General features: G+C 44.9%; 1 protein-coding gene across 3 annotated transcripts in view; it reads left to right on the top strand.

The window, feature by feature from the left end:
• UTRN (utrophin) overlaps positions 1–15,971 on the top strand; it is a 4,744,936-nt gene that overhangs the window by 2,141,650 nt on the left and 2,587,315 nt on the right. For all 3 annotated transcript variants that reach the window (XM_044069601.1, XM_044069592.1, XM_044069610.1), the window contains one exon: positions 4,352–4,528. In XM_044069601.1, coding sequence (XP_043925536.1) covers positions 4,352–4,528 — 177 coding nt within the window. The remainder of the gene's footprint in view (positions 1–4,351; positions 4,529–15,971) is intronic.

Below are 15,971 nucleotides of genomic sequence, written 5' to 3'. Positions count from 1 at the left end.
CCGCAGTCATCTGCACGCTTTGAACATTTACTTGGAGAATCAGAGTCTTAAACACTTAGTGTTAGGGATTGAAGGGTCATCTCGTCATTCCATAGAACCACCCAAAAAGAAGGCCAAGGTTTCTAGGCCTGAACTTGCTGCTGCCTCTCCTCCACCTGACATCCCTTCTGTGGCTGATGTTCGCCTGGAGGAACGTTCGGAGTCTGTAGAAGCAGGTATAGTGGTTACCCCTTGGGAGACCGCAGAACCTAGGGCAGAAGGCACATCCAGGGAGGGATTGCAGATGTCACCTGCTAATGACAGGGGGGAACCTCAGCTTCTTATGGCTGTACAGACAGGCCCTTCCACTGCTTCCCAGCAAACAGAATCTAGGCCTCCTTCAGAGACTAGGCCTTCCTTAGGGCCTACACCTTGTAGGCCTTCACTTGAAAAGAAAAACACAACATCTCTGCCCTCCTGCTGAAAGCCAACCTGATTGGCAAGCTTTTTCACAGAGCCTATTTAATGCCTTTATTGCCCTAAGGCCTGCCATGCATGTTTCCTTGCAGGCTGGTCCTCCTATCAGTCCCAGTTCTTAGGCTGAGGAAATTATTCAACCTGAAGCTTAGAACTCCTCTCACTCCTCTTCGAAGGATTCTCTCTCCTGTGTCTCTCAGATGCCATCTCCTCTTGGGTATGCTTCCTCAGAGGACAAATCTGCTGAGGCTGACTCCCCAGGAAAGGACCTCACCTTTGGGGAGACCATTTCTAAAATGAGAGAACATTTTCAGTGGGATTCCTCTGAAATGTCAGAGGTCCAAATAATATGCTATGACCTTCTGAAGATGGAAAGCCCTGCTCCTTCTGCAGTTCCTCCAGTGTTACCGGCTTTCTTGGATGCTTTTAATGCCTCCTCTGTTAATCCTGATTCACAACCACCTGCCCCTAGAAGGCCTGACAAGTTTTACAAGTTCCCTGAAAGGGTGAAATTTTTGATAAAATGCCCTGTTGCTTACCCTGCCACTGTCTCAGTTTCAGCAGACAAGCCATCCAAACTACTTGCCTCTGTCCTTCCCACAGACAAGGACATTAAGGCCATGGAGCGCCTTGGTAAGAAGGTATATACTTCTGCTACCCTGGCCTTTAAGGTTGTAAATTATCAGATGCATATGTCCAAGTATGCCTTAGTTCTTTTGACCCAGGTCGCCAAGCTTTTAGCTGACCTTCCTGACTCACCTTCCAAGGCTCACATTTCCAGTCTCATTTCCCTGTCTTCCCAAGTTACTAGACATTCAATTAGATGAAGCTATGATGCTCCAGAAGCCTCTGCCAGATCTGCACCCTCAGCTGCAGTCCTAAGAAGATGCTACTGGTTAAGGCTACAGCCTTTACCCGATGACATTATGGTCAAATTACTGGATGCACCCCTGGATAACTTTTCTTTTTGGACACTCTACTGCTCCAGGGGTCTTCACCAAGTGTCTGGCTCCAGTTGTTCCTTATTGCAGGGTCCAAGGGATTCATATTTTTCCATACCTGGACAACCTCCTGATTCAGGCAGAATGCTCCAGATCCCTACAGAACCCAACTCCACCAAGTCATCTCAGTCCTGCAGGCACTGGGATTCAACATAAACTTTTCCAAGTCCAGCCAAACTCCTTCCCAGTACCAAGTTTTCCTAGGCTGCAGGCTAAGGATGGATGTTATGAGGGCATTCCTTCCACCCCAAAAAGTGGAAACCCTGAGGGAATATCTGGCCTTTTTTCTCAAAAACACTACTTTGACAACCAGACAATACGGCAGACTACTGGGTCATATGTCTTCCACTATACCCATGCTGCCTGTGGCAAGACTGCACATTGCAGTGGTACCTGAAGTCCACTTGTACCCAACACTCCCACCCCTTGGACTTCAGCATCCCCTTCCTTCCTTGCCTAAGGAAGGAGATTCTGTGGTGGTTGAACCAAGTTACACTCAACCCAGGACTTCCATTGCAACCCCTTGCCCCAGTCCAGGAAATATAAACAGATGCCTCAGGTCTGAGCTAGGGATCTGCTTTGGGCAGCCTGAAAGTGCAGGGTACTTGGTCACACACTTTCAGGTGGGAACACATCAACATCAGGGAAATGAGAGCTACCCTATTTGCCCTGACAGCCTTCCTTCATGCCCTAAAGCAAGGTTCCCTGAAATTGTTCACAGGCAAAACTACAGTTCTATGGTATGTGAACAAACAGGGCGGGACCAAATGTTATTTGCTTTCCAAGCCTGGGACCTGCCAGTCCAACACGGAATCTCCTTGCAGGCAGTTTATATTGCTTCAGCTCAGAACATTCAGGCAGACACCTTGAGCAGGTCCATGTCACAATCCCATGAATGAATGCTTCAAAGGGATGTGTTTCTGGACATTGTCCACAGGTTGGATACACCACAAATAGATCTGTTTGACTCATCCTGAACAGACAGCTGCCACTGTATTGAATATGGCTACCCAGTCCTTTAGCAAGAGCAACAGATGCGTTTTCAGTCTCATGGAATGGGATGTTTCTATACGCATTCCTCCTTCCCATTATTTCAGAAAGTCCTGCTGAAGAATCCAGCAGGACAAACCAGAAATCTTGATGGTGACTCCCTTTTGGCCAAGATAGCATTGGTTCCCCCTCCTCCTGCATTTAGCCATAGGCAGTCATCACAAGTTACCTTGAGTGGACCTTCTCACACAGGACAAGGGATCTCTAATTCATCCCCATCTGGAATATTTGAATCTAACCCAGTGGGTGATAGAATTTTGATGCCTTCTAGATGCCTTTGCATTGAGGATGTGCTAACCGTCCTGTGGGGTGTTAGGAAACCTAACACTAGGACATCTTATTTGTCTAAATGGAAGAGATTCTCCATGTGGTATCTACAAAGACAGCTAGACCCATTTCAAAGTGAGGTCCCCTTAGTGCTGTTCTATTTGTGTGAACTCTTGCAAGCAGGGTTGGCATATTCATCTGTTAAAGCACACCTTGCTGCTATTTCAGCCTGTCTGCCTCTTGATCCCCCTCTAGCTTCCCATCTCCCTCCAAAGTTATTCCTTAAGGAAGTACTAAACCTCAGGCCCTCCAGGAGGCCGGTTCCACCTCCATGAGATCTGAATTAAGTTTGATGGAAACTCTCACTGTTGCCCCCTTTGAACCAGCATCTAAAGCATCTCTGAAACATTGTACCTGGGAAACAGTACTCCTTGTGGCCCTGACATCAGCCAGAAGAGTGTCAGAGCTTCAGGCCCTCGTGGCAACTCCTCCTTTCCTCATATTCCACAAGGATAGCGTGACCTTGAGGAACAACCCCTCCTTTATGCCCAAGGAGCTCAACGAGCTATCCCTACATCAGGGTATCCACCTGCCCATCTTTTTCCCCTACCCCCAAAATGACAGACAAATGAGATTTTACCTTGACAAGACTAAGGTCATTAGGAAATCAAAGCAACTATTTGTCTCTTTTTACCTCGGAGCTCAGGGAAAGACTGTGACAAAACAAACCATTTCTGCTTGGATTTCCAAGGCTATTTCCTTTTGCTACACATTCCATAGGAAACAACTCCATACACTCCATACAAAAATTAAGGCCCACTCCATTAAACCCATGGCTTCACTGGGGGCCTTCTTCAAAGGACTGGACACTACATCCATTCTGGAGGCAGCTACATGGACATCTGTTCATACCTTCGTTAAACAGTGCAGGTTGTATTACATCTCCAGATCCAGAGCGGGGTTTGCTAGGGCAATCTTCATGGCTGTGTAGAGAACAGTTCCATACCACCACCCCCTTCTTTCCTGTGAGCTTTGGCACTCACCCAAGAGTTTGGAATACTGCAACATGAGAATAGAAGGATATAGAATAGTTGTGTAAATCTTACCGTAACCGTAGATGTCCTTCTCTTCCACATTGCAGTATTCATTCCCTCCCTCCTTTACCCCCTTCTTTTCATCTAAACGGTTCCTTCTTGGATGGCACAGAGCTTATGCAGTTATCCTGTGACTGGGGTTCAGCTGGGGTGTTCATTTCTGAGGAAAAGTACGTGCAAATGTCACTTTTATGGCCCATGCTCTCTAGGACAATGTCAGATGTCCACTGTACCTAGCAGTGACTACAAGCTTTTGTATACTGGCCAGACGTTTGGGTAGCAAGCAGAGGATAACCCAAGAGTTCAGAATATTGCAACATGGAATAGAGGGACATTTATGGTTATGGTAAGATTTTATACAACTATTCTTTCTTAGCAAGAAATTGCTGCATCAGTTAATCAAGCAGTTTGTAGCTGAATTTCTGTTTTGTATCATTATGGATTAGCACTGCAACTATAGTGACTTTTGTTTTCTTCTTACAGTTGTCTTCGGGCCAAGAACCCCTGACCTGTGAACTTAATTTTACACAGACCACCACCCCTAAGTTTGAAAGGATGTACACAGACATAGAAGAGTTTGAAACAGACTTGCAAGTCATGCTTAAGAACTTGGAAAGGCAAATCGAATCAGGCACTCAGTCAAGTAGTGACGATGAAAAGGTTAGTACCTGAAGCATAGATTTTAAATATTGATGAGGAATGACTGGGATTGTCCAGGCAGTGCTTCCTTGCTTTTTGGAGGGCAGTTTTTGGTTTCAGCTGTTGATTCTTGGAAGAACTGTTGAGATGATGTGGGTGTCATGGCTGACAATACATTGGTAATGTTTTTTTTGTAGAGCGTGTTTGTCCAGTGGTTTGGAAATCATGTTTCCATCTGCAGTACCAGTGACCCAGGTTTGTGAATGCATCTGTGCTCTTGGTGGTCCTGCTAGAGTGGCTAGGATTTAATGTCTCTGGTGACTCTGGTCCGTGGGTAGAAGGCTGAAAACAAGCTTGCGCACACAATGTGCACCTCTCAGAAGCTGGGTGTTCTGTTTAATGTGTGCGGCAGATTATACCTAATTGTTTCATGTCATTTATTTTTGATCAAGAAAAAAGTGGAGGGAGTATATGTCTGGCTCAGTTGATTGTTTATTGCCTTAAAATGAGCAAAGCCCCTTCTCTGACTCCATTATTGTCCCGTTTCAGCGTCTAAGCAATTTAGTAGTAGTGAGGAGACCTTAATCTCCTGGATATGAAGTTCCTATCCAGAGGAAGATACCAGTGAAGTGTCCATTGTTATGCTGAGGTGTACAGCTGGTGGTGGTGGTGGGGGGGGGGGGGTTGGTCACATGTGCCCATGACCAAGTTGTTGTGAAGGTCAGCCTGGAGCTGAGAGGGACAGCAGATGCAAAATATAGGAAAATGAGAGAAAACCCATGCAGTTTCAAAGTGTCATCTCTGAGTGGAATGCAGGTCCCCACATATAGAGAGAAGATTGATAAGATCTGGAATGCTGGAAGCAGACTGTCTGGTAGCCAGTTTTGTGTTGCCAGATTAAAAGTAGAATGGCCAGCATCCTCTGATATAGGCATGCTAAATAGATTGCCTGGTGGCAGTATAACAGAATGTGTCTCTCCTCCCTTATACGTAATTTAGTTAGATATAGCTGAAAGAGATGTTTTAATCCCCAGTCCCATAGTGGCCATAAAACTTCCCCTTTGGTCTCACCATTGACCCATCCATTCCATCTAGAGGTGACAGCCCACAAGCCCATTCATTTCTCTGTGAGGCAAGAGTCTTTATCCACTGTGATGGTTGGAGAAATTTTTTTTCTGCTCTTAGTTTTCTCCCCAACTCTGACTACTTCCATTGTAGGTTACAGTAAACAGCACGCGTGTTTTTACACATGCAACTCCCCCGCCTCCATAAGCAACTCCCCATGTAATGTAAGTGCAGTCATCTATGTCCTCTCAGTGAAGATGACGGAACTGACAATATCTGTTTCTCTACAAACATCCCTTATGCCACCTTCTCCCAACCTCAGGACCACTGAGTTTATCCAGGTCACTGGTTCAGAAGTCATGGTTCGTCCCTCTTTTCTAGTAGAGCTGGCAGCTGAAAGGAATGTTTAGATCATTAGGTGGCAGTGAGTCTGGGAGGTCATACTCTGCCTCAAGGAAGTAATAACGAGCCAGTGGAAGCAAATAGAAAACAGTAAATTAATATTTTTATAGTTGTGTATATATGAAAATGTATAGTTGTGTACATTATTTTTTTAATTCAGTTATTTGTAATGCGCCGGTCTGCCTCACTGAATTTTTTCCTCCAATTTCCAGTTCAGTACCCTCATCCTTTTCTATTTCCAGTTCACCAACAGCATCATTTTCTACCATGTTATCCCCATAGTTAAGAGCCTTAACGGCTCTTGTCAACAGGACTTGGGATTGTCAAGTACACCAGTGGCTTCATGAGGTATACCTGGTGTTAACACCTATGACTGCTATGCAGTCTGAAAAGGATTTAACATACTTGCACATAAAATAATGTTAGGCTGCCTAGGTTCATATGATCATAGATGTATGCTAGGCTGACCACCACCAGGGCCTACATAAACCTAGCCATGCAACCCAATCCATTTGCGTTCCCTTGTAAACCTGTCTCAGTTGGGGGGTATGTTAGGAGGTTGCTAAAAGTTGTGTTAGGAGGGAGTATGTTAGCGAATGCTTACTGTCGACCTTTGTGGGCAAGAGAAAAGGGGGCAAGCGCGGGGATGAATTTATGATTACCCATCCAATGCTACTTGGGGAATGTTTACTGTTGGCCTCTTTCTGTAAAAAGAGATTGGGGGGGGCAATGCAAGGATGAATTTACAAATTCCCATTCAGTGATTAAGGTTACATCTGAATAGGGTTAGGGATGTGCTCTGCATCACATGGATGGGGAGAAACCAGTCCCAGAGCATGAGGATTCCTTTGAGTCAATTATCTGTCACACCAGCATGTTCTGTTTGTCACAAGGAAAGTTCTAATCTCTGGATCTAGTGTTCCTAGTGCTCATTTTGCAGATGTGCAAAAACTCCATCAGTGTTGGATCTAAAGATGCTTTATATGCCAAGTGCAGGTGGCCTGTCAACAAACGGCAGGAGATGGAGTATAGACACAGGGCTCTAAGGTGATCTATATGGGATAGTGTCTTTGTACCCTGTGTTATCTTGGTGAGGAACCTCTGCTTGCTGTCCAGCTGTTGCATATGCCTAGTCAGATAAATTCTGAAGGAGGTATTGTACTTGATGCGTCTGATAAGGGATGTGTAAAGTGGTACTTTAATTTCCTTGGACATGGATGCCATACCCTTACTTATAAGTTGAGTGGCATAGAATGATTTTCTTACTACCTTGGCTATGTGTTGGTCAAAGGCCAGATTACTGTCTACATATGTTCCAAATCTCTAACTACTAGGTCAGCTCTTAGAGATGTTTTATCAGTGGAGTAATTAACCTGGGTGAACGTTTTCCCAAAATACACTAATGGACTTCTTTGCATTGAGTTTTAGTCCGTGATTTGGTACCAGTCATTTGATTGTTCTAGATGCTGTTGCAGGATGTAAATGTCAAGGGCAAAATTTATGATGGCTCCCAAATTTGCAGTCTCTGAACTTGTTGAGCCAGAGGTCCCTGCCATTAGCCTTGACCTCAGAGAAGTAGATACCAAACAAGAGTGTGCCCAACATGGAGTCCTATGGTACTCCACTGGTTACCTGCCTCTTGGTGGAGGTAGCCTTACCAATCCTGACTTCTTGGGTCCTGTCTGTAACCGAACTGTCCATCCAGAGAGTTTTGTATGGATTTAAGCCTAGTATGATGAGTTTGTCCACAGTATGTGAGTGGGGTATTATGTCAAACAGGTTAGCCAGGTATAGGTAGGCGGTATGCACAGTTTTCCCTTAGTCCATTGCCTTGGTTACTTTCTCAAAGAAGTCTACCTGGTTAAGTAGGTATGACCTTCCTTTGACAAAACCAAACTGGGATGGATCTTGTGTCTGAAGGTTGCCTTTGTTGATCAGTTCCATGACTTTGCATATTAGACTAGTCAGACTAATGGGTCTGTAGTTTCTGGGATCAGTTGATGGTCCAACCTTGTGAAGAAAGATAACTGTTGCTGTCCTCCGTTCACTTGGTATGTAGCCTGTTTTGAGACTGTAGTTGAAAAGTGACACAAGTGGTCCTGATAGGTCATGCTTCAGGCTATTTAGGAGGCATGTAACAATTCAGTAACTTGATGTTTTTTTGCAGCTACTTTATGTCTAGCTTATCATCCTTGAGGGTAGTGTAAGCCGAAAGTTCATTGGCTGCATTAGAATATTCAGCCAGCAGATGGTGCCTTCTCCGTAGGAATTTCTGATAAATTTCTCCTTTCCTAGAAGACTGCTTTTCACGTTGTCTTCTATTGAACACCCATAAGGAGGATCAAAACCAGTATTATTTATTTCTTTCCCAAGTTTTAAACTTATTTGATTTGTTTAGCAGATAGCAATTTCATCCCAGAGTCATAAATACATTTTTTTTATAGTTTATTTCCATGAAGTTGTTGAAAGATGACAAATCAGGATGTACATTTATCTGTCTTTATTAATTAGAGCCATACCAGGAACCAACATTCAGCATTTATTTTAAGGGTTTTTGGCTGACCTGATGTTGCATGGCCTGGTGGTGAGTCCATCCTCACCTCTAGCAGCCCATGTTTAGAAAATGGTTTGGGGAACTGGTTGACCAACAGTGTAGGGGGCAGAATAAATTTTTTCCACATTGGGATTGCAGGTTTGGGGTGGTCTGTCTACAAGAAGTCAATAGGCTGCGGCCGGATATGATTCTCTGTCTTGCAGGTCTTCATGCCTTTGGGGGAGGGGGTGGATAATGCTTATACATTACATGCTTGGTTACTGGAGCACCCATGCCACCAAAAATGCCATTTCATGGCACTGCAACATTAACATGGCTAGGGTGAGGGTGAAGTGGGCTGCCGCCTTGAGAAAAGTGGTAGGAGGCACTACCGGCACATGCCAGTTGATCTTAAATGGATTGTCGGCACTGAAGTGCTGGTGTTGCATTTGCAGTCAGAACTGAAGTGCTTTAATGCCCTGTGTGTGGCATAAACTGTAGCAGCTGCTTGCTGCAAATGTAGTGTGCTATAGGTTAAAAGGAAAGCTTGTCTCCATCCCCCCAACCCCGTCCAGTCCCAGGACGTCAGAATTGAAGCACTTCACTGCTCTGTATATGTACTGTAGCAGCAGGGTGGGCCACGGTGGTGCAGCGGTTAGCGTTGCTGCCTCACAGCAAGAGGTTCTCCGGTTCGATCCTCAGCTGTGGTGCCTTCTGTGCAGAGTCTGCATGTCCTCCCTGTGCTCGCGTGGGTTTCCTCGGGTGCTCCGGTTTCCTCCCACATCCCAAAGACATGCTGTAGGTGGATTGGACACAATAAATTGTCCCTATGTGTGAGCCTTCTGTGGAAGGTTGGGTGCCAGGCTGGCAACTGACTCCGTAAAACTCCACTGCCAATCATGTGCGGACGGTGATCCGCTGTGGCGACCCCTAACCTGGAAAAGCCGAAAGAAGAAGAATATGTACTGTAGCAGCAGTAGCGCTTGCTGGGGTAGAAGACCTTTTATTTCTTGCCTATTCTTGGGGCAGGTCAGGGGACTGCACCAGGCACCAGAATAGCTAGCTTATGTCTTTACACTGTGCATATATATATATATATATTTATATATTTATATATATATATATATATATATATATATATATATACACATATATATATATGTGTGTGTGTGTGTGTGTACATATATATATATATATATATATATATATATATATATATATATATATATGTATATGTATATATATATATATATATATATATATATATATATATATATATATATATATAATATAGGGAAAAATGACATGCAAGTCAGTGGCTACCTTTTTAAACGTCTGCCAGCACTTGCCAGCAATCCTAGGAAGCCAGTATTTTCTGCATAGTTGTAACTTAGGAGGAATAAAGTCATAGGATATGGTATACCAAGAAACTCAAGTGGAGAGGGGTCATGGATATGTAGTCTGTTAAAAATGCATTTAAAAATGGTGATTTTAATGAAGTTATCACCTGTTGCCACATACTTGAGGGATTCACTTAATGGAAAGAAGCATAGATTCACAGATTACTAAGCTAACGACCCAGGAAGCCTTTCTAAGCCTAGCCAAGTTTTCTCCAAAAAAATCCTGTATCCAAATAGGACATTGAGGGCCAGGCATTTTTAAGATACCTAGATCCATAAGGGACATGGGTGCTAGGCCTGTTGTAAATTTCCTTTTCCTCCTCCAGTGGTCTAGGTTGCGCTTAATCTGGGTAATAGATTATCTCAGGTTCACATGGATGGAGGGAAATCCTGTTCCATAGGAGGAGTCTGTGGAGACACATCTGTATCTCCAGCATGTTCTGTTTAAGTCACAGACAAAATTCAGGAACCTAGACCTTGTGTTTCTGGTAGTGTTTGACTTGCTAATTTGTGTGAGAATAAGCGTGGGGTTTGCAGATGCCTTGTAAGCCAGGCATAGATTAGCCCTCAGCAGTCTATAGGAGACTAAGTAGAGGGAAAGGGCTTTAAGGCGCTCTGTATAAGGCAAGTTTGTTACACCTTGTATTCCTTTTGTAAGGAACCTCTGATGTTGCTCTAGCTGCTGCATGTGCCTGGTCAGGAACATACCAAAGGGAGTATTGTACTCTGGTGGGTCTGTCTACGGTGGAGTATAATGGGATAATGACCTCTTTGGACCTAGATGCCATGCCTTATAATTTGCACAAAATAAAAAGATTTCAGCACCACTGTGGTCACATGATGGTTGTAGGTAAGGCTACTGTCTATGTGCATACCCAGATCCCTGACCACTGGGTGTACTCTTAGGGTTGTATTATCACATGGTAAATAGCTGTGATGGTTGACTTCCCAGAGGGTATAATTATGCACATGTCCTTCAAGAATGCAACTGCAGTCATAACATATAGGTTGTCCTGCCTCAGGCAGCCCTCGGTCGGCAGGATTCCAAAGTCTGGGTCCGACGTCGGCTGATGTCGCATTTCTCTCCAACGTCAGAGCAGCTGGAGTACATAAACATCAGCCGACGCCATTTTCTTCAGTCTTTCTTGCCGCGCGGTGCCCGAAGCAGAAGCAGTTCGCAAGTGCCGGTCGGTCAGCTCCTGTATTGTTCGATTCCGAAGTCATCAAAAAAGCTAAGTACCCCGTTGGGGACCTTTTCTTGCCTCAGCTGATGTCAAATTACTGAAAAAGTTAACAATTGTCTTTCTTGTGGTAAACAAATACCTCATAAGGATTTCCACTCTTACTGTCTTCCTTGCCTTGGTCCAGACCACAACGTTTCGGCCTGTGTAGCCTGTGCTCGCTTCAACAAGCGCATTCTCAGGCACCGGGCGGAGTTCACTGAAGATTTTTTCGGCGAAAAATTTGCTTACACAGTGCCGTCGGAACTTCCGACATCGCAAACTCCCAAGAAACGAAAAGACCGGGACCGACATCCTCGGCCCGCGTCTACCACCGACTCTCCACGCCAAAACCTATCGTGAGTGCTCCGGTTCCCTCTGAGACGGTTTCTCCACCGCTCCGAACCGAAGACACCGCATTACCGACGACTCCGATTCCGGATATCACTCCGCCAGTTATTGATTTTCCTCCGGATACCGAAACCGAGGAAATGCCCGAGACCATTGCTGTAGACAAGGTCACTCCTGCACGTGGAGCTGCCAGGCCTCCTATGGCCATGTCTATTAAGGCCTACACTAGGGCTAAGGCAGCCAGCAAAACAAAACATCTTACTACTAAAACCTTACCTCAGCCTACTCCAGAGACACAAATTATGTCTATGGCTGCTGATTTAATTTCTATGATTAGAGGTTCACAGGCCCATCCTGAGAGAGGATCCCAGCCTCCTTCTGATAAAAGGCCCCGGGTTGAACCCTCTGACCATATTCCGTCAGATGAAGATTCTGAGGGCTCTGTCCACTCTGATAGCCAGGAAGAGCTCTTCCAGACCTATGAGGACTCGGATGCAGAGGATTCCATCCCCTCGGCCTCCCCTCCAGAGGATATTTCTTTTGGGGAAGTTCTGCATACCATGAGGGAACATTTCAAGTGGCAAGGCCAGGAATACTCTGATTCCAGAAAACGCCTTCGGACTTTCCTTAAGAAGCCCCAGCACAGGCCCTTAGCTATTCCTCCTGTACTTGATGTTTTGGATGATTTATATTCTGACTCTAGTGTTACCCCTGACTCTCTTCCTCCTGCTCCAGCCAAGCCAGACAGGTATTACAGGGTTCCAGAAACACATTCCCATTTATTCAGGGCCCATACTGCTGATTTGGAAACTATTTCTCAGGGGCCTAAAGGAGTTTCAGCTTCCACCTCTAAAAATCCATTGCCCTCCAACAGGGAAGCTAGGTCATTAGAGAGATGGGGCAAAAATGTTTACACTTCCACTACCTTATCTATGAGAGCTTTGAATTGCCTTTTTCATATGTTACAATATCAGGATTTCCTGTTAGAAGATTTACAAAAAACATTGGCCACTCCTGATCCTTTAGACAGGAAGGCTTTGCAGGAAGCTGTACATAATACTCAGCAAGTAAGCAATCACTTCCTACAGTGTGGATATGATGCACTGGAAGCTTCATGTAGGGCAGCTATGACAGGGGCAGTCATTCGTAGACATGCATGGTTAAAAGATCAACCTCTACCAGATCATGTAAAGGCAAAACTTCTGGATGCACCTTTGGAAAAGAAAAAGCTTTTTGGTGCTAATGCTAAGGATGTGTTAAAGACCATCGAGGAAAAAGCAAAATCAGTTCAGACGGTGAAAGATTTCCTCCAGGTTCAACCCCCCAGATTCAGTAGGAATTGGCCTTCAAAAAACTGGTCCTTTCCTAATCCAGAAAAGTTTCAAAGGGGTAAAAACAGACGTGGCCGAGGAAGAGGCCAATACAGAGGTCCTTACAGGGGATGACAATGGCAGCCAGGAAACCAAAGAAGTGACGCAGGGGTTTCACCTGCCCCACAGCCACAATCTCAATGACTTTCCTCTACTTCCGCCTACCAGGGAACAAATAGAAGCTCCCTTGGGCGGGAAATTATCTCTGTTTGCAAAAAATTGGCACAGACTGACAAAGGACAGATGGATTTTGGACATTATAGACCGAGGCTACAGGTTCCATTTTCATACCTTGCCAAGAAAACAAGGCATGCCAAACCTACCACCAAACCAGAGGGCAGAGGCTATCAAGCAAATCTCTGCTGACTCGGATGAAAGCAATAGAAAGAGTTCCACAACAAGAACAAGGCCAGGGGTTTTACTCGACTGTTCCTTGTTCCAAGAAAAGAATCTCAATGGAGACCAATACTGGATTTGTCCGCATTAAACACCTTTCTCATAGTACCAAAGTTCAAAATGCTGACTCTACAGCAACTCCTTCCCATGCTGGGCAAGGGGTCTTGGCTGATTACTCTGGACCTCAAGGAGGCATACCTGCATGTCCCTATCAGACACAGCTGCAGAAGATACCTCAGATTTCTTGCAGGGCCAGAGCATTATCAATTCTCATCATTGCCATTTGGCTTATCTACTGCACCCAGGGTATTCACAAAATGCCTGGCTTCAGTAATTGCTCATTGCAGGCTCCAGGGGATACAAATTTACCCGTACCTGGACGACTGCCTCATACAAGCGGACGACAAATTGATGTTGACAAAAAACTTGGACTATGTCATAAGATTACTTCAAGCTCTGGGATACACAGTCAACTTCCAAAAGTCAAGACTGCAGCCATCCCAGCAAATAATCTTCTTAGGAGCCAAATTAGACACAGCCTCTCAAATGGCTTACCTGACAGAAGACAAGCAAGAGAAGTTAACTCATTACTTCAAAGGTTTAGCAAAACTCACCCAGATGACTGCAAGGAGATTCCTACAGGCCCTGGGTTACATGGCATCCTGCATTCTCCTGGTTCCATTAGCAAGACTACACATGAGAAAGCTTCAATGGTACCTAAAAAGCATTTGGTCTCAGCACAGCAACAACTTGGAGACAACCATACCGCTCATTCCATGCCTACAAAAGAAATTCCTATGGTGGGCCTCGGTGAGCCAGGCAAACACAGGTATGTCATTCAAAAAACCACAGATAACACAGACCATGACCACAGACGCCTCAGACCTTGGATGGGGGGCGCACATGGAAGGCAGGTGTATACAAGGACAATGGTCTCCAAAGGAAACATATCTGCATATAAACCAAAAGGAAATGCTGGCAGTAATGCATGCCATCGAGGCCTTTCAACACCAACTTCAGCAAGGCCATTTACTGATACGGACAGACAACACCACTGTGATGTGGTATATAAACAAGCAAGGGGGCACCCACTCTTACCCCCTTTGCGGACTGACAATGCATCTTTGGGAAAAATCACTGAGCCTAAACATCCAGTTACAATCCCAGTTTGTTCCAGGCAAAGACAATGTGTTGGCGGACAGCCTAAGCAGGAATTTCACAGATCCACACGAGTGGAGGTTACATCCGAAGATCTTCACACAACTCACTTCGACATGGGGCAGGCCAGAAGTAGACCTATTTGCCTCTCACCTCAACCATCATCTACAAAAATTCTGCACAAGGACATACCATCCAAAAGCTTGGAAAATAGATGCTCTCTCATTCAACTGGAACTTCCTAACAATCTAGGCATTCCCACCTCTGCCACTGATGACCTCAGTATTACTAAAGATCAAAGCAGAGAGACCCAAGGGAATCATAATAGCTCCGGACTGGCCAAGACAACACTGGTACCCACTACTACGGAGCATATGTCACACCAGGAGGTGGGCCCTTCCCCAATGGCCTCTACTTTTGACTCAACACAATTTCAAAACAGTGCATCCAAACCTTCAGACACTGCAGCTAACAGCCTGGGAGATCCCATAAATAACCTCAACCTATCTCTCTCCAAGGAAGTTCAGCGGATACTAACAGAGGCTCGAAGACCATCCACCAGAAAGGTTTACTTAGCAAAATGGAAGAGATTCAGCAATTGGAATACCAGCAAGGGACATGATGCATCATTGTTGAACATCCCACTCATCTTGGAATATTTGGCTGATATGCTAAAGAACGGCCTCTCATATTCTTCCATAAAGATACATGCATCAGCTATTTCAGCTAGATATAACACTGATCCTCCTGTCTTTTCACACTCTTTGCTAAGGCAATTCCTCAGGGGAATCATGAACATTAAGCCACCAAGAAAGGCCCCAGTGACCTCAATTTTGTCCTAGAAAATCTGACTCTACCTCCATTTGAGCCAGCAGCTTCAGTTGACTTGCAATTTCTCTCATGGAAGACAGCTTTCTTGTTGGCAATTACCTCAGCAAGAAGGGTTTTGGAACTACAGGCCCTAATGGCAATACCACCGTTCATAATTTTTCAGATACAGGGTTTCATTAAGGACCAACCCTACTTTTATGCCAAAGGTGGTATCTAGGGTTTCTTTAAATCAAGCTATTCATCTGCCTGCTTTCTTCCCCAATCCTGAGAATAAGGGGGAAAGACTGTTACATACCTTGGACATTCACAGACAACTTCGATACTACCTGGACAGAACCAAGGCCAGTAGGAAGTCTGAACAACTTTTTGTAGCTTACGCCCCTGCAGTCCAAGGAAAAGCAATTTCAAAACAGACTATTTCAAAATGGATTGGACATTGCATCAGATTCTGTTATTCCTTTCATGGGAAGACTGTTCCAGCCAATGTCAGACCACATTCCACCAGAGCTACAGCCACCTCTACAGCATTCTTAAGAGGGGTGCCTACTAAGGACATTCTAGAAGCTGCTACATGGAGCTCCGTGCATACATTCTCCAAACACTACAGTCTCCCTCTATACTCCAGATCCAGAGCAGGCTTTGCTTCAGCAGTCCTGCAGGGTTTGATTGCCACACCATCTTTTTCCTAGAGCATTCCTCCTCCCCCAGCCTAAGCTATGGTATTCTACCCATATGTTA

This window comes from Protopterus annectens, chromosome 1.part0 (assembly GCF_019279795.1).
Source record: "Protopterus annectens isolate FY-2018-M chromosome 1.part0, PAN1.0, whole genome shotgun sequence".
Classification (NCBI taxonomy): domain Eukaryota; kingdom Metazoa; phylum Chordata; order Ceratodontiformes; family Protopteridae; genus Protopterus; species Protopterus annectens.
This window is presented reverse-complemented; position numbering and strand designations above follow the sequence as displayed.